Source organism: Paralichthys olivaceus, chromosome 17 (genome assembly GCF_024713975.1).
Source record: "Paralichthys olivaceus isolate ysfri-2021 chromosome 17, ASM2471397v2, whole genome shotgun sequence".
In the NCBI taxonomy this organism is placed as follows: Eukaryota; Metazoa; Chordata; class Actinopteri; order Pleuronectiformes; family Paralichthyidae; genus Paralichthys; species Paralichthys olivaceus.
This window is the reverse complement of record NC_091109.1, coordinates 6,536,710-6,555,803: the sequence shown is the minus strand read 5'-3', so window position 1 is coordinate 6,555,803 and position 19,094 is coordinate 6,536,710. Positions and strand designations below refer to the sequence as shown.

At 39.9% G+C, this 19,094-nt stretch overlaps 1 protein-coding gene across 1 annotated transcript in view; it reads right to left on the bottom strand.

Moving 5' to 3' along the window:
- Positions 1 to 19,094, bottom strand: part of mllt10 (MLLT10 histone lysine methyltransferase DOT1L cofactor) — a 40,979-nt gene that overhangs the window by 12,267 nt on the left and 9,618 nt on the right. The window contains 6 exon segments of the mRNA XM_069513000.1: positions 1,485 to 1,645; positions 8,219 to 8,698; positions 9,220 to 9,438; positions 10,302 to 10,638; positions 10,925 to 11,023; positions 16,319 to 16,408. Coding sequence (XP_069369101.1) covers positions 1,485 to 1,645; positions 8,219 to 8,698; positions 9,220 to 9,438; positions 10,302 to 10,638; positions 10,925 to 11,023; positions 16,319 to 16,408 — 1,386 coding nt within the window.

Sequence of the window (19,094 nt, the reverse complement as noted above, 5' to 3'; positions counted from 1 at the left end):
CCCCCCTCTCTCACACACCTAAAAACACAAACATCTACAGCACAAGCTCCTCTATACATGCTACAAACAGGCGTGATATCCTGCTCTTCCCTGGGCCTCCTGTCTTCTATAATACGGGCTGAATGCAGAGGAACAGGGAAGATGAAGGCCAGGCCAGTGAATTCAAGGCATGAGTGCAAGCCCCCCGCCCCCTGTACCCACACACGCACATGCACACACACAAACACTAGCCCCCAACCCCTCCTACCCTCCATCTATCCCTCCATCCCTACTGTGGTGCTTGTCAGATGTCATTACATCAGAGGACAACGGAGAGAGAGGAAAAAAAGGAGAAATGGACGGGGACAGAGAGGAGGAAGGTCGAGGGTGAGAAAAAGTGTGTGTGAGAGAAAGAAAGAGGGGTGGTAAGTGGACAAGGAAGAAAAATGGGAGTTCGGTGGACATTGCATGGTCTTTGGGGAGGTTTTGAAAGGACAGACATTGGGGTCAGTGATTCAAGAGGAGATTTTTTTTATTCTTTTTAAGAGACAGTGATTATAGGAGGGGAGGGAGGGAGGGTGACTGATCAAGTTACAGTTAACGTCCTCACTTTTGAATGCAAGCATTTTCAGACCAGTGGAACACTCCACTTTGAAGAAATGCATAAAAAATTCCAGTCTTTGGTCCAAAATACACCATAATTAATTTGGATGTGGATAAACCTACAGAACTTTCGCTTCCATGTCTGAAGTTTAAATATGTCTGAAGTGGTAAGAACATATGGTTAAGTTTATTTTACGTACCAAAGTCAATCATTTCAAATAAATCCGAGATAAATGCGATTTTCCATAGATGTGAAGCTCATGAGTGGTTTATTTCACTCTTCTCCACATTAATAAACCTAATGGAAATCATGATAGTGAGTGTGTCTTACAGCATTCCATTGCCTATGTGGTTTTTGCTGTTTTCATTTTTAAATATGGGTTTTCATTCTGATTGTATCTCTGCATTGTAGTAAATTTCTAGCAATAAAAATGCCTAATTTAACTTCATATTACAGACCCAGCTCACTAAGGTCAGCAGTTATTGAATAGAACTGGAGACTTACACGTCTCAATGAAATGTATAGAATAAATTGACTTATCTTTGTAAAAAAAAAAAAACATAGACCCAACAATCAGCAATAGAATAACTCATGGAAAAACAATGTACACAAGACCAGGACACACACATTTCACACATAATTAATATGGAATGGATTAGTAAAAGCACTGAGCGATATGCTGTGAAAGCCTTTTAATTAGTGTACTTTGGTTTATTTGTGTTCCCACACTTCAGCGGAAAGATGCGAGAGACGTAGTGGGTGCCAAGTGAGCGAGAGTTTGTGTGTGTGTGTGTGTGTGTGTGTGTGTGAGAAAGGTAGACGTAAGCGGAGGTAGAGTGTGTGCTTAATGAGCATGAGGAGGTTTTTGACAGTTTTTTGCTTAAGTTGTGTTTGAACTCACGTGTGTGGTGCCTGTGCTGGTTAGCGGAGCAGTGGCGGTGAATGGGGAGGGAGGGGGAAGAGAGGGCGTGGGCTGCTGTTGCTGGGACAACTCGGAGCTGGACACGCCCACGGTGACCGCCCCTGTCCCCGTCGATGACCCATCAGCACCAGAGAAAACACCTGCACAGAAATCAGAGATAACAGACATTAAATACATTATGCGTTTCTATGTTTACATACTTAACTTTGATTTAGAGTTACAGTGACAAATTATTACAGCACAGTTGTAAATATATACACACACACAAATAATGGCTAAATTGTATTTATTCGTTTGAGGATTACATCACAGCTTCCAACTGAACTGATTCATTGATATTATAATTAATATTTCCAGTGCTTTTCTAGCTATGACAAGTTAAAAAAATGTCTGAGTCATCTCTTGGTTTGTCTAAAAATTTTCTAATTTACAAGGGGATTTTGCCATGGGGTTTTTGATATTGAGTACATGTCATTTTTATCAAATGCAGGACAACATTTGTTACTGATTTCTATCAAATTCTATTCTCATAGAATCTAAGATGAATACATTTTACTTGCATTATAAAAACCTGTCTTAACAATTTGCAGGACCACTGTAAAAGAAAAAATGTTTTTTAAACAATACTTTGAAATAAAAACAAACAATACATATACACACGTCATGCTTAATTTACTAATTCAAAAAATCCTGTTATAATCTCATCAACTAATGTAAAGCTTAAATGTACAGAGACACATACACACTGAGCTACTGACTCAAAGTGAAAACATCTGCAGTCACACATCAGTCATATAAAGATTTTTACAAACTGGGACAGAAAAGATAAGAATCCATTTGCACATTCTCTCCCTCCATACCAATTATTTGCGCTCTTTGAACATATTCAGACAATTCACATAATATTGTCCAGCAAGTTAAAATTTATGAATATAATGTTATGCAGTATAGGATAGTTTCAAACCACCTATGCAAACATGCTGCTCTATTTCCACACACACACACACACACACGCTCCAGGCTCTTATCTCTTTGCTCTGTCTGACACACTGTCTCTCTCTCTCTCTGTCTCCCCCACCCTCCCCTCACACACCCCTGTGCTCGCCCACTAACCAGGGATAAGCCCTGCCCCTGCCCCCCTTTGACCCCAGCAGAGGAGGAGGCAGGGGGGAGAGAACGGGCCCCTCAGCCCCACAAAAGCCTGAATGGCTCAGGGCAGCGCACATTCACTGGGGGAACAAGAGATCTTTGTGCCAGGAGGGGAGGGGTGGAGGGAGAGAGAGGGAGAGCAACACAGAGAGAGAGCGAGATAGAGGGAGCGAGAGAGAGAGAAAGAGAGAGAGGGAGCGAGAGATGAACATTGCATGGGCCAACATACTATTTATAACGATTTGTAATATGCACCAGAAAAATTGATACCCAAAGCAGCGCTGCCGAGGCTCAGAGGGCATGTGCTCCTGCAAGATTTTTTAGCAGCTAGATTAGAGGCCAAACCAACAGTTTATCAGCCCATGCCACTGGTGACATGACAGAGCAATAACAGTTAAAAACAGGAGGAAAAAACTGGTTAATTTGACTGTACATTCACATTACCATGAAATAATTCAAAGGTCAATTAAAATATCCAAAAAGCATTATTTTAATAAGGACATTTTAATGATTTAAGAATTTTAACAATCAAATCTCCTTTATTACCTGAGAAACCAAAGTAAATATCAATGTTTTTATTTACACATGCACATTAAAAGTAAGAGGCCATTTTCTGCAGGGCTTCCTTGCTCTTCTCTCCCACTTTGTATAAAAATAAAGGCTTACTGCCTAAAATATGTAAAAATGTGATACACTTTTATCACTTATTCACTTGAAATATTTTTTTCCTTCAAAGTGAAAATCTTTGAGCTCCAAATCAAGTGATTTTCAGGTTTGAAGTGAGGAGGGATGTTTTTACCAAAACAATTTTCAGAAATAAAGTGAAGAGTTAACAATAAGGCTGCTTGTAAAGATTGTTATTTGGATAATCTGGTTATTATTTAATCACGAATTTTGATGGAAATTAAAACTTCCACTAGGATCACAAAAGACAAAGAATGAACACAAGCACAAACACACACAGAAACTTGCAACCTGCCTGTGTGATCAATAACGTTAAGCCCCCGTAGCACAACTGCTTGCAATGCCCGACCTCCCCGTTCCTTTTCCCTTTCTGTTCAGTACGAGTGTAAGCTTTAAAAATATCCACCTTGATTAGTTCAAGCTGCTATTATCTCAATAGGAAATCTACGCTGTCTATTTCGGGAAAAGTTAAATACAATAAAAAACCAAGTGGAAGCCATCACACTATGTTAACAGCTCAATCTGTGTTTTGACAATAAACTCAGTACATTCTTCTTTTTTCCAAGGGTCCTATAACTTTTTTGTGGACATTCATGTAATCGTGGTTATAAAATGGAATGTAGATGAAAACACCATCATGGCAGCAGAAAGACTTTGGTTACTCTTAGAATTTTTTTTTACCACCAAAGATAAACAGAAATGTTTTATACATCAGGGCAAAGTGTGGAAGGAGCAGCGCTACAGTGAAGGCAGTGAATCTAAAGTGTGTGTGTGTGTGTCCCACAAAATGTACATGGGTTTGCAATACACTGATAAAGCAGTTTTGAATCTTAGCAGTAATGAGGAGGTAGAACTGAAACATTTAACACTGAGAGGTAACAAAACAACTGTAAATTCAACTGAAAATATTTTTATTAGCACAGCTTTGTGTATTATTGTGTAGACACACATTCTGAAAGGTACATGAAAGAACTGTCACTTTACAATTGTCGGTTACTTGCTGTAGGCGCATAATGAGTGTGTGTGTGCGTGTGCGTAATCTCACTCAATTCTCAGATTCAATCTCTTAATAATCTTACTGTTGCATTCAGTGTTTTTTCTTCCCTGTTAAAATTGACCACAATATTTTTAAGCACTCAGCCACAGTGCTCACCCTTTTATACTGAAATTCAGTTTCAGTCATTTGATGGGAAAACATCTCAAACCTTAATTCATTAATTAATCTTGAAAATTGCTGAATACAAGTTCCAAAATATTTTTTTCAGAATCCTCCTAAAAATGTATTTCTTTTAAACCAAAAATCTACTTTACTAACACAATAAAATGTGTTTAATCTATAAACTCAATGATTCAGAACACGAGGAAAGAGTCAAACACAGGTTTAGTATTTTAAGTTAAAAATGCTTTTTAAATAAAATCCTGATCACTGAATCCCTGGTTTTCACAACTTTCCCTCACACAACAGAACCTTAACTGCTGATAATTCAAATTTCCCCAGGAAAGGGAAATATTTTACCAAAGTAAAGTAAGTTGATTTCTTACTCTCTTTCATACCCTCTTTTCCTCCCCCTTTTATACACACACACTCCCACTGGCCCGAATAAATTCATGTCCAGCGAACATCTTTCCTCCCCCACACACACTGCGCTCTGGCAGCTTGTCCGTCCTATCAGTGACCCCTATGCAGTCAAACATTAACCTAGCCAAAATCTAACCCCCTGCCTCACCACCCACCCAACACATATCTATCATGTTAACTCTCTATCCATCAGCACGCTGGAGTCAGCAGACAGGATGGTGGGGGGGCAAGAGCCTCCCCATTACTGCCCTGCATTAACCCTCAGCTAAATATTTACAGTAGGAAGGAGAACACACGATTCCCCCTCTCTCCATCTCTCTCTCTCACACACACACACACACACACACACACACACACACACACACACACACACACACACACACACACACACACACACACACACACACGTTTTCCCTATCTTCTTTCAGCAGCTGTGGTCAGAAAATGCCGCCACTGCTGTAGGGAAAAGCACCAGCACCAAAAACTAAAAACGGTGGTGAAATTACTTAAAAAATAAATTCCTCAACAACCACTGCGGTAAAAAAAAATATATTCAGAGGAAACAGCAGCTGCCCACAGGTCTGACTCACATACTCATGCTTACAACTACTATGATATATACTATCCACTACACACATTTACACACAACTGAATATCGATATTCATGGTTGAAAATGGCAATAAATGTTGAGATTTTACAACAGTACAATCCTTTTAAATTTTCAGACATCCAAATGATTTTCGTATTATTTTAATACCATGTAATGTTCCATCATTAACTCGTAGCGGTTAAGAGAAATATACATATTTGTAAAAGCATATTTCTTTTGATTCACAATTATATTATATTAAACTGTGTCAGATGTAATTTCAGGAGAAAATAAAATATATGCACTTGAACACACATGCAAGAACACTAACACTTTCATTCTGGTTTAAGTTTTTTTAATTTATTCCGATGTATTTCTGAAAATATGAATCCCCAACTAAGACATCCATACCATAGCAAACAGTAAATGTTTTTGATCAGAGGCAGTGTATTGTTACTTAGCAACCGCATCACTTTTCTGACTTTTAGAACTAAATTGCTGGGAGGAAAAACAACATACTCTAGATTCATTGTAACCTGTGGATGCTCCAATTCAATCAATGTGATGCTGAGTGTTTTTGTCCAATATTAAGATTTTGAAGGCCAAGGACAAATGGAAGATAACTTACTAATTTGTTTATTTGTAAATAGCACTAATGAAAAATAAATTAATCTTAGGATCTTAGATTTATCCAAAATCAAAGACAAGCTGAGTAACAAGAGACACAAGGGTCTCATAAGGATAAGTTATTCCAACAAAACCAGGTTAAAACTTGGTAAATGCAAGGCCTGTTGTAAATGTATTGAATTGAGTATGACGTTGGAAACTGTTCTGCAATACGCAAATTAACAATATTTCTGACATCATTGCATTATATTTGCATTATGTCTAGTGTCAGCTGGTTTGAAATGAGCTCAATCAGACATTAAACAGACTTTGTACTTGAGAGCTGGCAGTCTGTTTAATTTCTGGTTAAACTGATTCAGACATTTGCATTGCTCCACTGAGTAATGTATAGAAAAATTCTGGGCTGCAGCAGTTTATGTCTGAAAGCCGCTTTTGTCTGTCACAGAGTGCACTGCCTCTGCCTGTGTCACAAACTGTTGCTTCTCATCTGCCGCTCACTGAACAGAAGTCGCAGAGAGAGATGTGTGGCTCTCTCTCTTGCGTGGCACCACTGGTAAGTCCCGTCTATAGAAAGTAGCTACGGTTTGACCATGAAGTCTTGTGATCCTTTGAACATACACATGGTTTGCTCTCGTGTGTACTGTGAGAATGACTGCAGACCTGTTTTGGGAACGTGCACAGCAAGAGCGAAATACCTGCCTGTCAAGGATGGTAAAAACTTTATGAACGTTTCAAGGGTCCACTGGGCCACTGAAGCGGCAGGATTTCTCCCACTGCTGCAGATGGCCAATTAGAATGTGACAGGTAGGTCAATGTGTATTGAGAGTGCAAGACTAGCAGGGCAAAGAGCACCGCACAGAGCTCTACAATGAAGCAGTGGCAAAACACTAAATACAAGATAATTCACATCATTACAAAAAATAAAATTCAACTGTGGCTGAGGGGTAGAGTGGTCGTCCTCCAACCAGAGCGGTTGGCAGTTCGATCCCAATCTTTCCCATCTGCATGCCGAAGTGTCCTTAGGCAAGAACCCGACTTGCCCCTAATAGTTTTTGGAAGTTGCTTTGGATAAAAGCATCAGCTAAATGATATGTAATATAATATAACTGTGTCAGCCTGTTGGTCTGTTTTACTGATGTGTGATTCCTCTTATTTCATGCTGCCTCAAAAATGTGTAAAAACAATTGTAGAATTGGTATTCGATTTTACACAAAACATATTGTTGACAATTAATGGTCATTAAAGAGTGTGTATAAAAAAATAAATGTGTGAAAACCCACTATACAAATAATTTACATGCATGCACTCTTTCTTTATGTGCGCACACGCACACACCTTTGAAGCATCAACAGGTGAGGTGAAAATTCGAGGAATGAGCAGAATGCAGGTAAGAGAGAAGAGCCGAGAGGCAGGAGAAAGAAACAAAAGGGTGGTAATTCTGGAAGAAAGGGGAGCTGCGGGATGTGTGGGCTGTGCTGAGCCATTTCCATCAGCCGAGGGGAACTCCAAAGCATAAAGACAGTTGCCAAGCAACTGAACACGATGAGGGAAAAAAAACACATACAGACCACTTACACGTGTGTGAGAAAATAACACATAGCCCGCACTCTGACATACAGACACATGCACACAAGGAGCCAATTACAAAGGTGTGTCAAATCTTTGCCTTTTGTGATTGGTAATGCTTATGCTTCCCTACACAGAGGCAATCCACAAACGTCTTTGTTTAATTCATCAACATAAACGGCAGAAAAAAATCTGGATCTGAATGTGATGGAAAAAACTGCCACAACAATGCTACTCATGAGCCAATTTCCTTTGCCTCTTACTGGTGACACCATGGTGAGCAAAATGGGACACACCTTTGTCTAACAAGCTGATAAATCCTGAATAAATCCAGTTTTTTTCCCTCATATCTGGCTATTTGCCTAACAACCATAGAACTGTGGTGATGATCATAAAAAAAATTTCAGGTGACATTGACAGTATTTCTCTTTGTTAGAGCTATGAGTCCTGAACTCTCAGATTATCTTTGTGAAACACTGTTGTGTTTTGTGCGTGTTACGTTTTTGTGTCTTCCTCACCTGGCCCAGTGCTTGTGGAGCCGCTGTTGCTTTGCAGACTCCCATTCCTGAGGAGTGACGGGGACTTTTGAATCCCACCGCTGACACCCATGACCCCCAGCCCCCTCTCTCCTGCTCCTCCTCCGACTCCCACCCCTAATCCACTGCTGGAGACTAAGCCTGGCCGGCCTGAGAGCGTCGTGGATGAAGAGGACGAGGGGGAGGAGGTGGAGGAGGTGTTGGCTGTGGAGGAGGTAGGGAGAGTCAGGGAGGGAGCTGGCTCTGAGGGCTTCACATCCGTAGTGAAGCAAGGTCCAAATCTGTTTCGCCAGTTGCCCTTCTTTTTCTTCTTTACCCCATCTTCCCCTCCTCCCGCCACTGCTCCGCCGATGCCTGGCCCTGGACCAGAGGGCTGGGGCCGTTTGTATCCAGTGGACCCACTGAGGCTTGTCGTCTCGCTTGCAGTGTGACTGTGGGAATTCTCATACAGCTTCCCGCCCACTGCAATGATAAGAAAGCACAGTGGAATATTTAAGCCTAGTCTCTGCAGTATTTTGATGCTGTCATTTTCTGCATGTAAGGAACTAATGTTTAAGTTCTGCAATCTGAAAAGTACATGAATATGGAAAACTCTATATAAAACTGCTACTTGCTTCTGCAATGATTTACTAGTGTACTTCCATTAAGTTGTGAGTCTTGAAAAAATTGAAATGCAATACACAATACAGCGAAGATATACTTCTTCTGGTCCTTACTTTGGTCAAAGCTGAAAAAACTTTGGCTCCTACATTAACTACAACACAAAGTGACATACTTTTTTGAACCCTCCCTGACAAATAGAAACACTCAACTTTAATACTTCAAACCCATAATTATTAATGAAAGCTGTCTTTAAATTGCAGTTTTCAACCATGAATATTGATATTCAATCATTAAAAAAATCTAACAATAATAAATATGATAGATCCAAAACAAAGATTATTATATAAAAATACATCAGTGTACAGCTATAAATGATTAACCTGCAGAAGCTGTAGTAGCTGACACAAGAGACCCAAAAAGTGTTGTGGTTCCCTCTGAAGCGCCGCTTTCCGAGCTCGGCTTCACAAGGCAGCTGCTGAACGATGGCGGCGAGGAAAAGGTAGTTCCACCCCCGGAACGCAACGATGAGTCAGAGAAACTCAGGAAGTCTGAAGAGGAAGGGGCAGAGGGCGTCTTGCTGGCACTGGTCAACAGGAGGCCTGGAAGTAAGGAAGGAACACAAGTGGAAAATGGGAGACAATGACAGATGGAGAGAAGAGGAGACAGACATAGACATAGAAGTGAAGATAAAGAATGAACATGATAACAAAAGTGAAAGAAGGAGAAGAACAACACAAAGGAAACCGTCATTACAGCAGGGAAAAGTTTCCATACTAATCTCATTTTCATCATCATGGGAGCAGCAGGAACAAGATAAACATAACAAATAAGCATTTTATCTGCTTTCTGTTCTCTATCTGCTCTTCAGTCAGACCTCTCTCATCATGTAGTCCTCCCATGTAGCAGAACTGCCTTGAAAATACACATATGGATGGATACACACAAACTCCTGACAAGGGCTTCAAGGTTCTGATAGTAAAAAAAAAAAAAAAACTTGGTGTGAGCAATGACTTCCTTCAGGTACTGACCTCCCCACATGTTCTGTGTGCATGTGTGTGTGCGCGTGTGCGAGTGTGCATCTGTATGTGCATGCGTGCGCCTGTCTATGTGTGTGGAGATGCTGGGGCCCTGTCTGGGAACAGAGACATTACAGGAGCCAGAGGCCATTTGAGACGAAACACTGTTATCACGGCCACACACTTGAAAGTCTGGTGTCTGGGCAAAAAGCAGCCAATGACAGAGTATGTGTGTACACACACACAAAAACCCATGCATCACACTCTTATTTGGGTTTAAATAACACCGCTGTAATTTAAATTGTGCTGCAGTAGCATTTTTGAGTGGGTGAACAGAGCTTTAACACCAGATGATTTGTCATTGTGTTTCCATTTTTCTAACTGCAGGGTTAATTCCCCGTAGTGGGAAAATTAACATACGACACCATTTGCCACCATCAATTCACCTTGGTGGAAAGGCCCAGTGGAGGCAGAGGCAGATGTGGAGGAGGTTGCCATGGTGACCACGGCGGAGGGAAGGGGTTTCCCTGAGGAGGTGAGAGACTTGCGGCCGCCCCTCTGTCCCACCGTGTGACTCCCGCCGCTGTTCTTCTTATTCTTCACCTCAGCAGCTGTTTTCCCAGTGTCTGCAGCCAGGCCGTCTTTGGAGCCACCGCTGGAGTGAACGGAAGACACTTCCTGAAAGTTGGCGTTGGTGAAACGAGCAGTGCCGTCGTCAAGTCGCTTCTGCGAGGATGCAGGCAGGGAGGGGACGCCACCCCCTGAGCTGCTGCTGATGAAGGTCTGAAGGAGAGAGGTGATTGAGTGATAAAGAAAAAAAAATTATGGTTGAGAGAAAAAGGGAGGACAGGTACCATGAGAAAAACAGGGATTGAAAATGATCAAAACAATGCCATATGAGCAACGTCAGCAGGACGATGGGATGTGTGAGGGACACAGAAGAAGAACAACAAAGGTAATTCAAGGTGGGGACAAAAAAAGTCATCCAGTTGCTCCTGCTGTAATATTCAACCAGGCCAGCTACAAATCACCAAAGCAAAAGGACTGAAGAGTAGACAAATGTGCTTACCTTGTCTGGGACCATGATATTTGGAAGGACAAGGGACGGGGACATGTCCATGGGGGTCTTCTTGTGTTTTGGTTTGTGCCTGTCTCGCTCCTTGTGTTTCTGCACGGGGAGAATATGAAAAAATAGGAGAAACTGTTGGCTGACACTGCTGAATATATGATACAGGGAGGAGAGAAATAAAGAGAGAGAGAAAAATACATATAACCATGTGCATAAAAGGACCATTAGGAAAAACTGAATATGGAGACAAATAAAACCAAATTTCCGAATGTTTTAGGGAAGATTACAGAGAATATAAGCAGTGTGTGTGTGTGTGTGTGTGTGTTTGTTTTAGGTCAAGAGAAAGAGGGAGCATTGCATTTCAAAGGCTCGGTCTGAGATGAAAGCTCAGAGATCCACTAACACAAAGAGAGTGATGGAGGAGAGACAAAAAAGGAGACAGGAGGAATTCAGCTGCAGTTTAAAGCGGAGTGTGTCTAAGTGCCTCGTGGTGAAGCGCACAAGGTCTCATTGTTTCATCCAATCATATCCTCTTTCTTGGACCATCACTGTGCAATTTACAACCTCGCTAACACGCATACACTCACACACAGACAGACACGTGTTACCATCCACCGCACCCCTGAGGTGGCGACTGGTTGCCAGCGCATTTACACCTCACATGAACACCTTGCACCCTGACACCTCTCCCTGTATGTGCGTACAAGCAAGACAGGTGCACATACGCTCATACACACTCCTACATGGGCACTAACATCCATGCAGGTGCACATCCACACCGATAGACACACACTCAGGGAGATGAGCGTTGAAAATATGCAGCTATCCTGAGAGACGACAGGGGATTCAACGCGCTTGTGATGCTTAATGTTGTGACAACTCTGAAACACCAGTTCCCATCCCCCCACTTTGTCTCCCCTGAGGGTCTATGATTGCGTGGAGGCTGGTGACGGTTTAGCAAGACTTCCTCCATGTGTGGCAGTTAACAGACATCAACAGCCAAATCAGGAGTTAGCAGCCTTGCTTGTAACCTCTCTGCAAGCCCGCTTCCGCTGATGCCAACGTTCTGGGGGGTTACGAGGAAAACGTTGCAGAGTTCAGTTCACAGGTATAATTTTCAGGGTTGTGATTCTGACTCTGAAACAGGCTGCAAGTAGTTGTTAGACTTTTCATTACTTATTAAAATATTGATTATTTTAAAGGTATTAAAAGTTTATTCCAAAAGTTATCCTACACTGTCTGCCAGTATCACCAGTGCCTTTTACTTAGCAATCATTCAAATGGAATTATTAAATATGTGCATAATTTTTTACATCTTCTCTATATAAGAAAACTCAGTTTTTCTGCACTGCATTAGATAGAGATGAGAAATATTGACCTTTTAGTGAGTAGTTGCTTTTAGTTGAGGGGTTTTAACCCCCTATCACTTAATACCATACCTCCTTGATGGAGGGATGGGTCCTAGACAGAGGCCATTTAATTTTGGTGCGGATTAAGGATTTTTTTTACTGTCTTTAACATTTTTCAACATTTTCATTACTACTTCAGGGAATGATGCACAGATCTTGATTTTCCGCTATTAAACAACTATGTTTTTATGACAAAGAAATAATTTAGGTTTTTTTTCTTTTATATTTTTACAATAATCAGACATTCATGTGTAGGATTGTTCTGCTTTGGGGGTTTGTCTGTGCTCTACTGAGTGCCATTCTGTTTTTATTTCTATTCATTATTAGTTTAGTCTAAAAACCATCAAGCAGGGAAACATAACAAATACAACTTTCCTAAGCCCAGAGGGGTGGCTTAAAAATGTTTGTGTCAGACTAAGAGCGCTTTAAGTTTAAGATACTTAAACATCTGAAATGTAAGTGAAACAATGGTCGAGTTATTGTTGATTAATTATATCAGTTGGTTTGTTATATTAGCCACTACATTCCTAAGTGGCAACAGAGAGCAGATAAACAAGAGAAAAACAGGGTGTGACTGTACTGAGAGAGAAAATTAACCTTAACAGCATCTGCTGCAACAATAAAAAGTGATACCAGAGGGACACGGACACACACACACACACACACACACACACAGAGGTAAATTCTTTGGGATTCCCTTGTTGTTTTTCATTAACATTCCAGAGGAAGGTGTTGATGGAGAGAGGAGCTGAGAGGGTTGGATAGCTCACACGCACGTGTACGTGCACACACACACAGAGAAGGACCCACAGCATTGGGCGTGGGAAACAAAACACACACACAATGTAACCCTGACACAGTCTTATCAATCAGGTCAATTGATTATACAGGCAGAGACGCAGAGCCTTTCAGCGTGTCCTCTCCCCTCTTTTTCTCTGTCACTGACCATTAGCAGCCTGATCATTTGACATGTCATGAATGGTCTTTGAGACTGTGTGGGGTAAATATGAGAGGTAGCCGAGGTTGAGGGCTTCGTCTATTTATCAACAAACCCCCAAACAATGTGTGCTTGAATCCTCTCTGTCTGTGTCGATGTCTCATCCTGGGGCTCTGAACTGGGGAACTCAGTCATCAGGAGGGAAATGCTATTCTCTCTGGTCTATCTACAGCTCTTCATATACGCAAATATGTGGAGGAAGTTGTTGTTTTTTTTACAAATGAATCTACCACTTTTCTAAACTATTGAATGATAATTTTGTTGTTAAACGACAGAAGATATTAGGTTTCAGACCCTTTTAAGACAAAGTGTCAAGTAGGACAGATATGAGGGAACGTGTGTTTTAAAACCTCTCGATATGGACATCAACAAAAGAACAATCCACAACTATATTGTAAACAAAACAAAAAGACATAAGAAAACAATGGTTTTGTTGTAGTTTTATTACAGCACGCTCTGACTCTTTGAATAGTATAAGAAACAGAGACATTACCAACTATGCATGCTGCAGAAAATTAATTTTAAAGCGTGACTGAAGAAGCATTGAATTTATGTTTGTATGATTGCGACCAGCCTAAATGTATTTAAGACCTGGTACACAATATTTAAAATATAATACACTTTTAAGGCCAGAAATTCAGGTTATTTAATTTTTAGATATATTTTAATGTGTTAAAGTTGCTTGTTTTGTCTATCAAACAGTCCAAATCCAAGATAACAGTTGCATAATTGCTAAATTAATTGAACTTAAATGTGCTTTATATCAATTAAGCTTTTTAACTTAATACAATGTGTTTTAAACGCTTCACATTTCAATACAATGGCCTTGGGAGGAAGACGAGAGAGGGTGCTGACACTGGAGAGTTGGGGGGGTGAGGAAAGGTGAGGGAAGACGGAGAGAAACGAAGGAACAGGAAGTAAGGGGGAAAATAATCCGCCCTGACCTGGCAGGAATTCCCCAGTGCAGTTTCCTGCAGGATTTCTGACCAGCTATTGTGTGTGTTTCCTGCAGGCTTTTTCTAAGTGGCCAGTGTGGGGGATCTTTTAGCCCCTGCTGTAGTTTGACTGCAGGGTCTAACATTAGGTGGGTATACATCTGAGCCTCTAAACCACAAGACAAATGCATGTGCATGTGTTTGTGTGCGCACACATGCACACAGAGATCTGAGCTTACTGATCTGTGATCTTGAAATGTGGATAGAGAGTGTGTGTGTGTGTGTGTGTGTGTGTGTGTGTGTGTGTGTGTGTGTGTCAGTAAGTGAAAGAGGCAGTCAGAATGAACAAAAGAGAGGGAGGGCAGGGGGACTGAACAGTACTTTTTTTTTTTTTTTTTAATTTCTAAAAACTCATTGCTCAGTCCAAATCAGAACTTTATTTTACTAATGCAGCTGCATTACGTGGAATATAATAAATATCAGGAACAAATAAGAGTAGATGACTGATCAGAATTGTGAACAATCTTGATTGACATTTCACTATACAGTACAGTTGTTTGGTGGAATTTCTGTAGTATAGAATGTGATCGAAATGTATTATTTTCCACACACATTAGCCTGCACACACACAAACCAACACACACACACACACACGCACACAACAAACACTTGCACACTGCTGTTCAAACAAGGCAGTTACAATGTTTACAGCCATAAAATAAGACAAAGACAATATACTTACAACAATCCTTTCAAATTGAATATTCAACAAACATTCTTGTTAACATGCAGCCATTTTGCATCTTTGAATTAAAATAGGATCATGTCATTCCTTCATCCACCAAGACTTTAAAAAAAGAATGTTTACCCACTTACAAAAACGTGTTGATATCCAAGTTTTTTATTATGTTTAAATAAAGGTGTGTTTCTCATTCCATTCTGAAATGTGGGCTTTCCTGTTATCTAGTTGGTCTATATACAATACAAAGGCCACACTGTAAACAGGAAATAGGTTGTGTGTCACAAACTGCCACTAAATTCCCAATTGAGACACATTGTGAAAGCCCTGTATATATGTATAATATATATAATATAATATCTGAATATCGCGTTTTAAACAGAAAATGATAAATTCTGATATCTAAAAAGAATATGCATTTTGCAAGACCCGTATTAATCATGTTGTCAAGTCTGAGTAATACTAGAATATTTATATGCATGTAAAAGTACTGTTTGTTGGAGAAACGAAAAGTGAAAGAAGAATTTGTTTTAATCTAGTACATAGAATTCTAGCAGATACCATTCAGCATCATATCGTATCATAAACAGTAATCTTTATAAATCAGCTTCATTTAATTCAACTGTGGGCAAAAACAAAAAGGTGACACACACGACACCTCCTGTAAATTCAGATTTTACGCAGCCTGTGATTACATGTTCTACTAACATGCGTGACTGATTAAGTCACACTGATGCAGCATTCATCAGGGGCTGCGATCACTGGTGGCTGCAGCCACACAAGAATAAATGCAACTGATGGTGGGTTTATGAAATACAATTTCAGCAGTCACTTTTTATAGTCCCATCTGTCAAGACTGTGCGCTCTAATCAAGATTATCTGTGGCAAAGATGTTACCTCAGGAAAACACTGGTTATTCAAATTTAATTAAGATACGTTGAATGCATTTCGTGTCAACCCATCCATTTCAAAAGTATTTTTATGAAATCAGTGATGTTCAAGGCCCAAGATAGACATTTTGTTTCATTGTAAACACGTAATATTATAAAATTAAGTAAAAGACAGCCCTAAAAAATACCAGTCTAAATAGTAAAAAGTTACACACCTCATTTTTCATTTGTCTTGTTGACTCAAATGACCTTACATAATTATGCAACCGTTATAAAGAGCCACTGAAAAGGATAATTGATCAACGCTTCTACTGCCTATTTGTCTGTCCCTCCACATTGAGAGCATGTAACAGTGTGGGCGTTTATTTGTGGTGGAGTCACAATATTGGGTAATAGAGAGGATAAGATCTGATGGCTCTCTTACCTTCTTGTCCGTGTCTGGGGGTCTATCCATACACTGAGAGGAAGAGTCACTTAAGCTTTGAGACCTACTACCACGGCCCCTGCTCCTTCGCTAAAAGGTAAAGAGGAACTCCAAGTTACTGGATGAAGTCCACAGAAAAGAGGCTAAAATTCGACAAAAAAAATCGAAGATATATTTATATAAATATATATTAAAATAACAAAACTTAAACTGAAAAAGGGTGACTGAACTTAAATTAACAGTCAAAAAACAGTATCATGAGCATTGGGTACAAAAATGGAGATTATATGAGCAAGCTTTTTGGTCACTCCAGCGTAACTAAAAAAGTATAGTGGCAATAGGTGTTCAAATAAAAATCATAGTTCAAATATAAAAAAGGCCATTCCTTTTGCAACCATCATTATAGCAGGAGTCATGCTTCGTGTTTTATAGTAATAATAAAACTCATTTGCAAAAACTCAGATCTAAAGAGGCATTGTGGGCCATGAGGGATCATGGCTACTGATCTCAAGCCAGATAGCTCTTACTTAATATCAGATTGTCATAGAGATAAAAACTACATTCCCAAATAACAGCCACATTTCCTTAAGGTATATACCATTTTTAGGAAAATCTCCATACACACGACCTTGGTTTTAAAAAATATCTTCATCCGGACGAGAACACTGACATTCAAACAAGCATGTCGGGCAAGTAGGTGGCGATAAAGTCAACTATCTATCAAACACCAGAGATTGTGAGAATGGTCAGTTGATTTTCCTTTTGCGGTTGTAACTTCAAAACAATAGTAAATATACATTTTCTACTTATATCTTTGCTTATTGTTATTTGATATGTTTCCTCATCCTATCTAAGACCTGATACAAAAAGCAACAGTGGGCATGCACGAGGTAAGCTGTGATGTAGTCGTTTCTCAAATGCTCCATCTTACATGTACAGACGTGAAAATCTGCATTTTGTTTTAGTGTCTTCAAAGAGAGTTGGCCTGTGGGCGAGAGGCCGACATGCAGAGGAAATTGTTCATTTTGCTAAATATCCACATTTGTGTAGACAGGGCAAGAGATCAGGGCTGAGGTTTAACCAGCCTCAATTCAAAAGTACAAAGCTGTCATCAGAAGTTGTGTTTCCTTTAGCATCTCATCATAACCCAACCACATGCACCATAGGATACAGCCTCCTCATTCCACCATCTGTAATCTACTAACCTCTTAAAATTTAAACCTGTGTTTTAAGTAAACACACATTAAAGAGTTGATGGTTTACCACTGAAAACCTCTGTGTAAAATTACAGAATATAATTCTACTTTACAGGACAAGCCTAAAAACTTGCTTTACAAGAACAGCTAATGACAAAACATTATGCAGCAAAGTTTGTGAAGCTACCTCACCCAGTCCATGTGATTGAAAATGTTAAACCAATACATCAATAGATTAATTTACACTTCTAAGAAATGGGGGAAAAGTATACTACATAGTATTGATGAATCTGAGCCAAATGGAGATTTGACTGTAGACAACAATGAACAAGGATAATCTAAGTTTGAAATTAGATTTGGCTACTGACTGAGTCCAGTCAAATACCATATGTTGCTAACATGCCGTAAACATCCATCAATTGGTATTTTATGAAACCCATTCTGCTAATAACATTGCATTCTTCGTCATTGATTCCCCCTCATACATTCCTGTCATCCATACAATCCCAGCTTAATGACATTATGCCCCAGCATCCAAAGCCATTCATACACGATCAATATAACAGCATGAGTCTTTCCATCTGAGTGTTAACATTGCAAAATGTCATCTCTCTGTTTGTGTGTGTGTGTGTGTGTGTGTGTTGACACTGTAAATTCTGTCCTGTTGTTTCCATCCTACCAATGATCCAGAAATCAAAATAGCTTGGTAAAGTTCTTGTTTTTCACATTTGCTTCCTTCCCCCAACTGATGTGTACACAGTGTACATATACGTATATTAAGAAAGATTGTTAACTTTTGGAAAGGTGAAACACCATCAACCTAATTTACAAATAGGTGGAAACATGTAGGTGGACGGTTGGGAGAGAACAGGGGGGTGATCTGGTCCAGTGAGAGAGGAAGCAGAGGAGGATAAAGGAAATTTGGAAGATGACTCAAGAAGGGAGACAACCAAGAAAGAAGGAGAAAAATGGCAAGGAAAGAATGGTTTAGAATAAGGTGGAGAGGGGTGAAAGAGAAGAGCAGTGCTAAGGACAGGGATGAGAGCGACTGAAGGATGTAGAGACATCGGAAAAAGATGAGAAGTAATGATGGCAGGGTCTCTTAGTGGCAGCAGAGAAGTGCCAAGTTGTTAGTAAGATGAACAGTATTGTGTGTGTGTGTGTGTGTGTGTGTGTGTGTGTGTGTGTGTGTGTGTGTGTGTGTGTGTGTGACATATACAGAATCATCCCTGATTCAAATATATGTGCATACAATCACAAGCCCTCAGTGCACACACCACACCAGTCTGAGGGGTTTCATTTAACCTACATGAAACTGGGATCAATACCAAATTCTTAGGATTATTAGACTCAGGCTATAATGTTAAACACATTTAAGCTATCATATTTAGAAAAACACAACTTTTACAGTCAAGTTCTAAACATTTTTAAACTTAAAATCAAATCAAATTACAAATGTAAATCTAATTTGTCTCCATGTTAAGGCTATGGAATTTTCCATTTAAGAAGAATGAAACACTGTCTGGTGATTTGTGAAATGGTAGTTTAGACTATTGAAATGAAATGCAATGTGGAGAGAA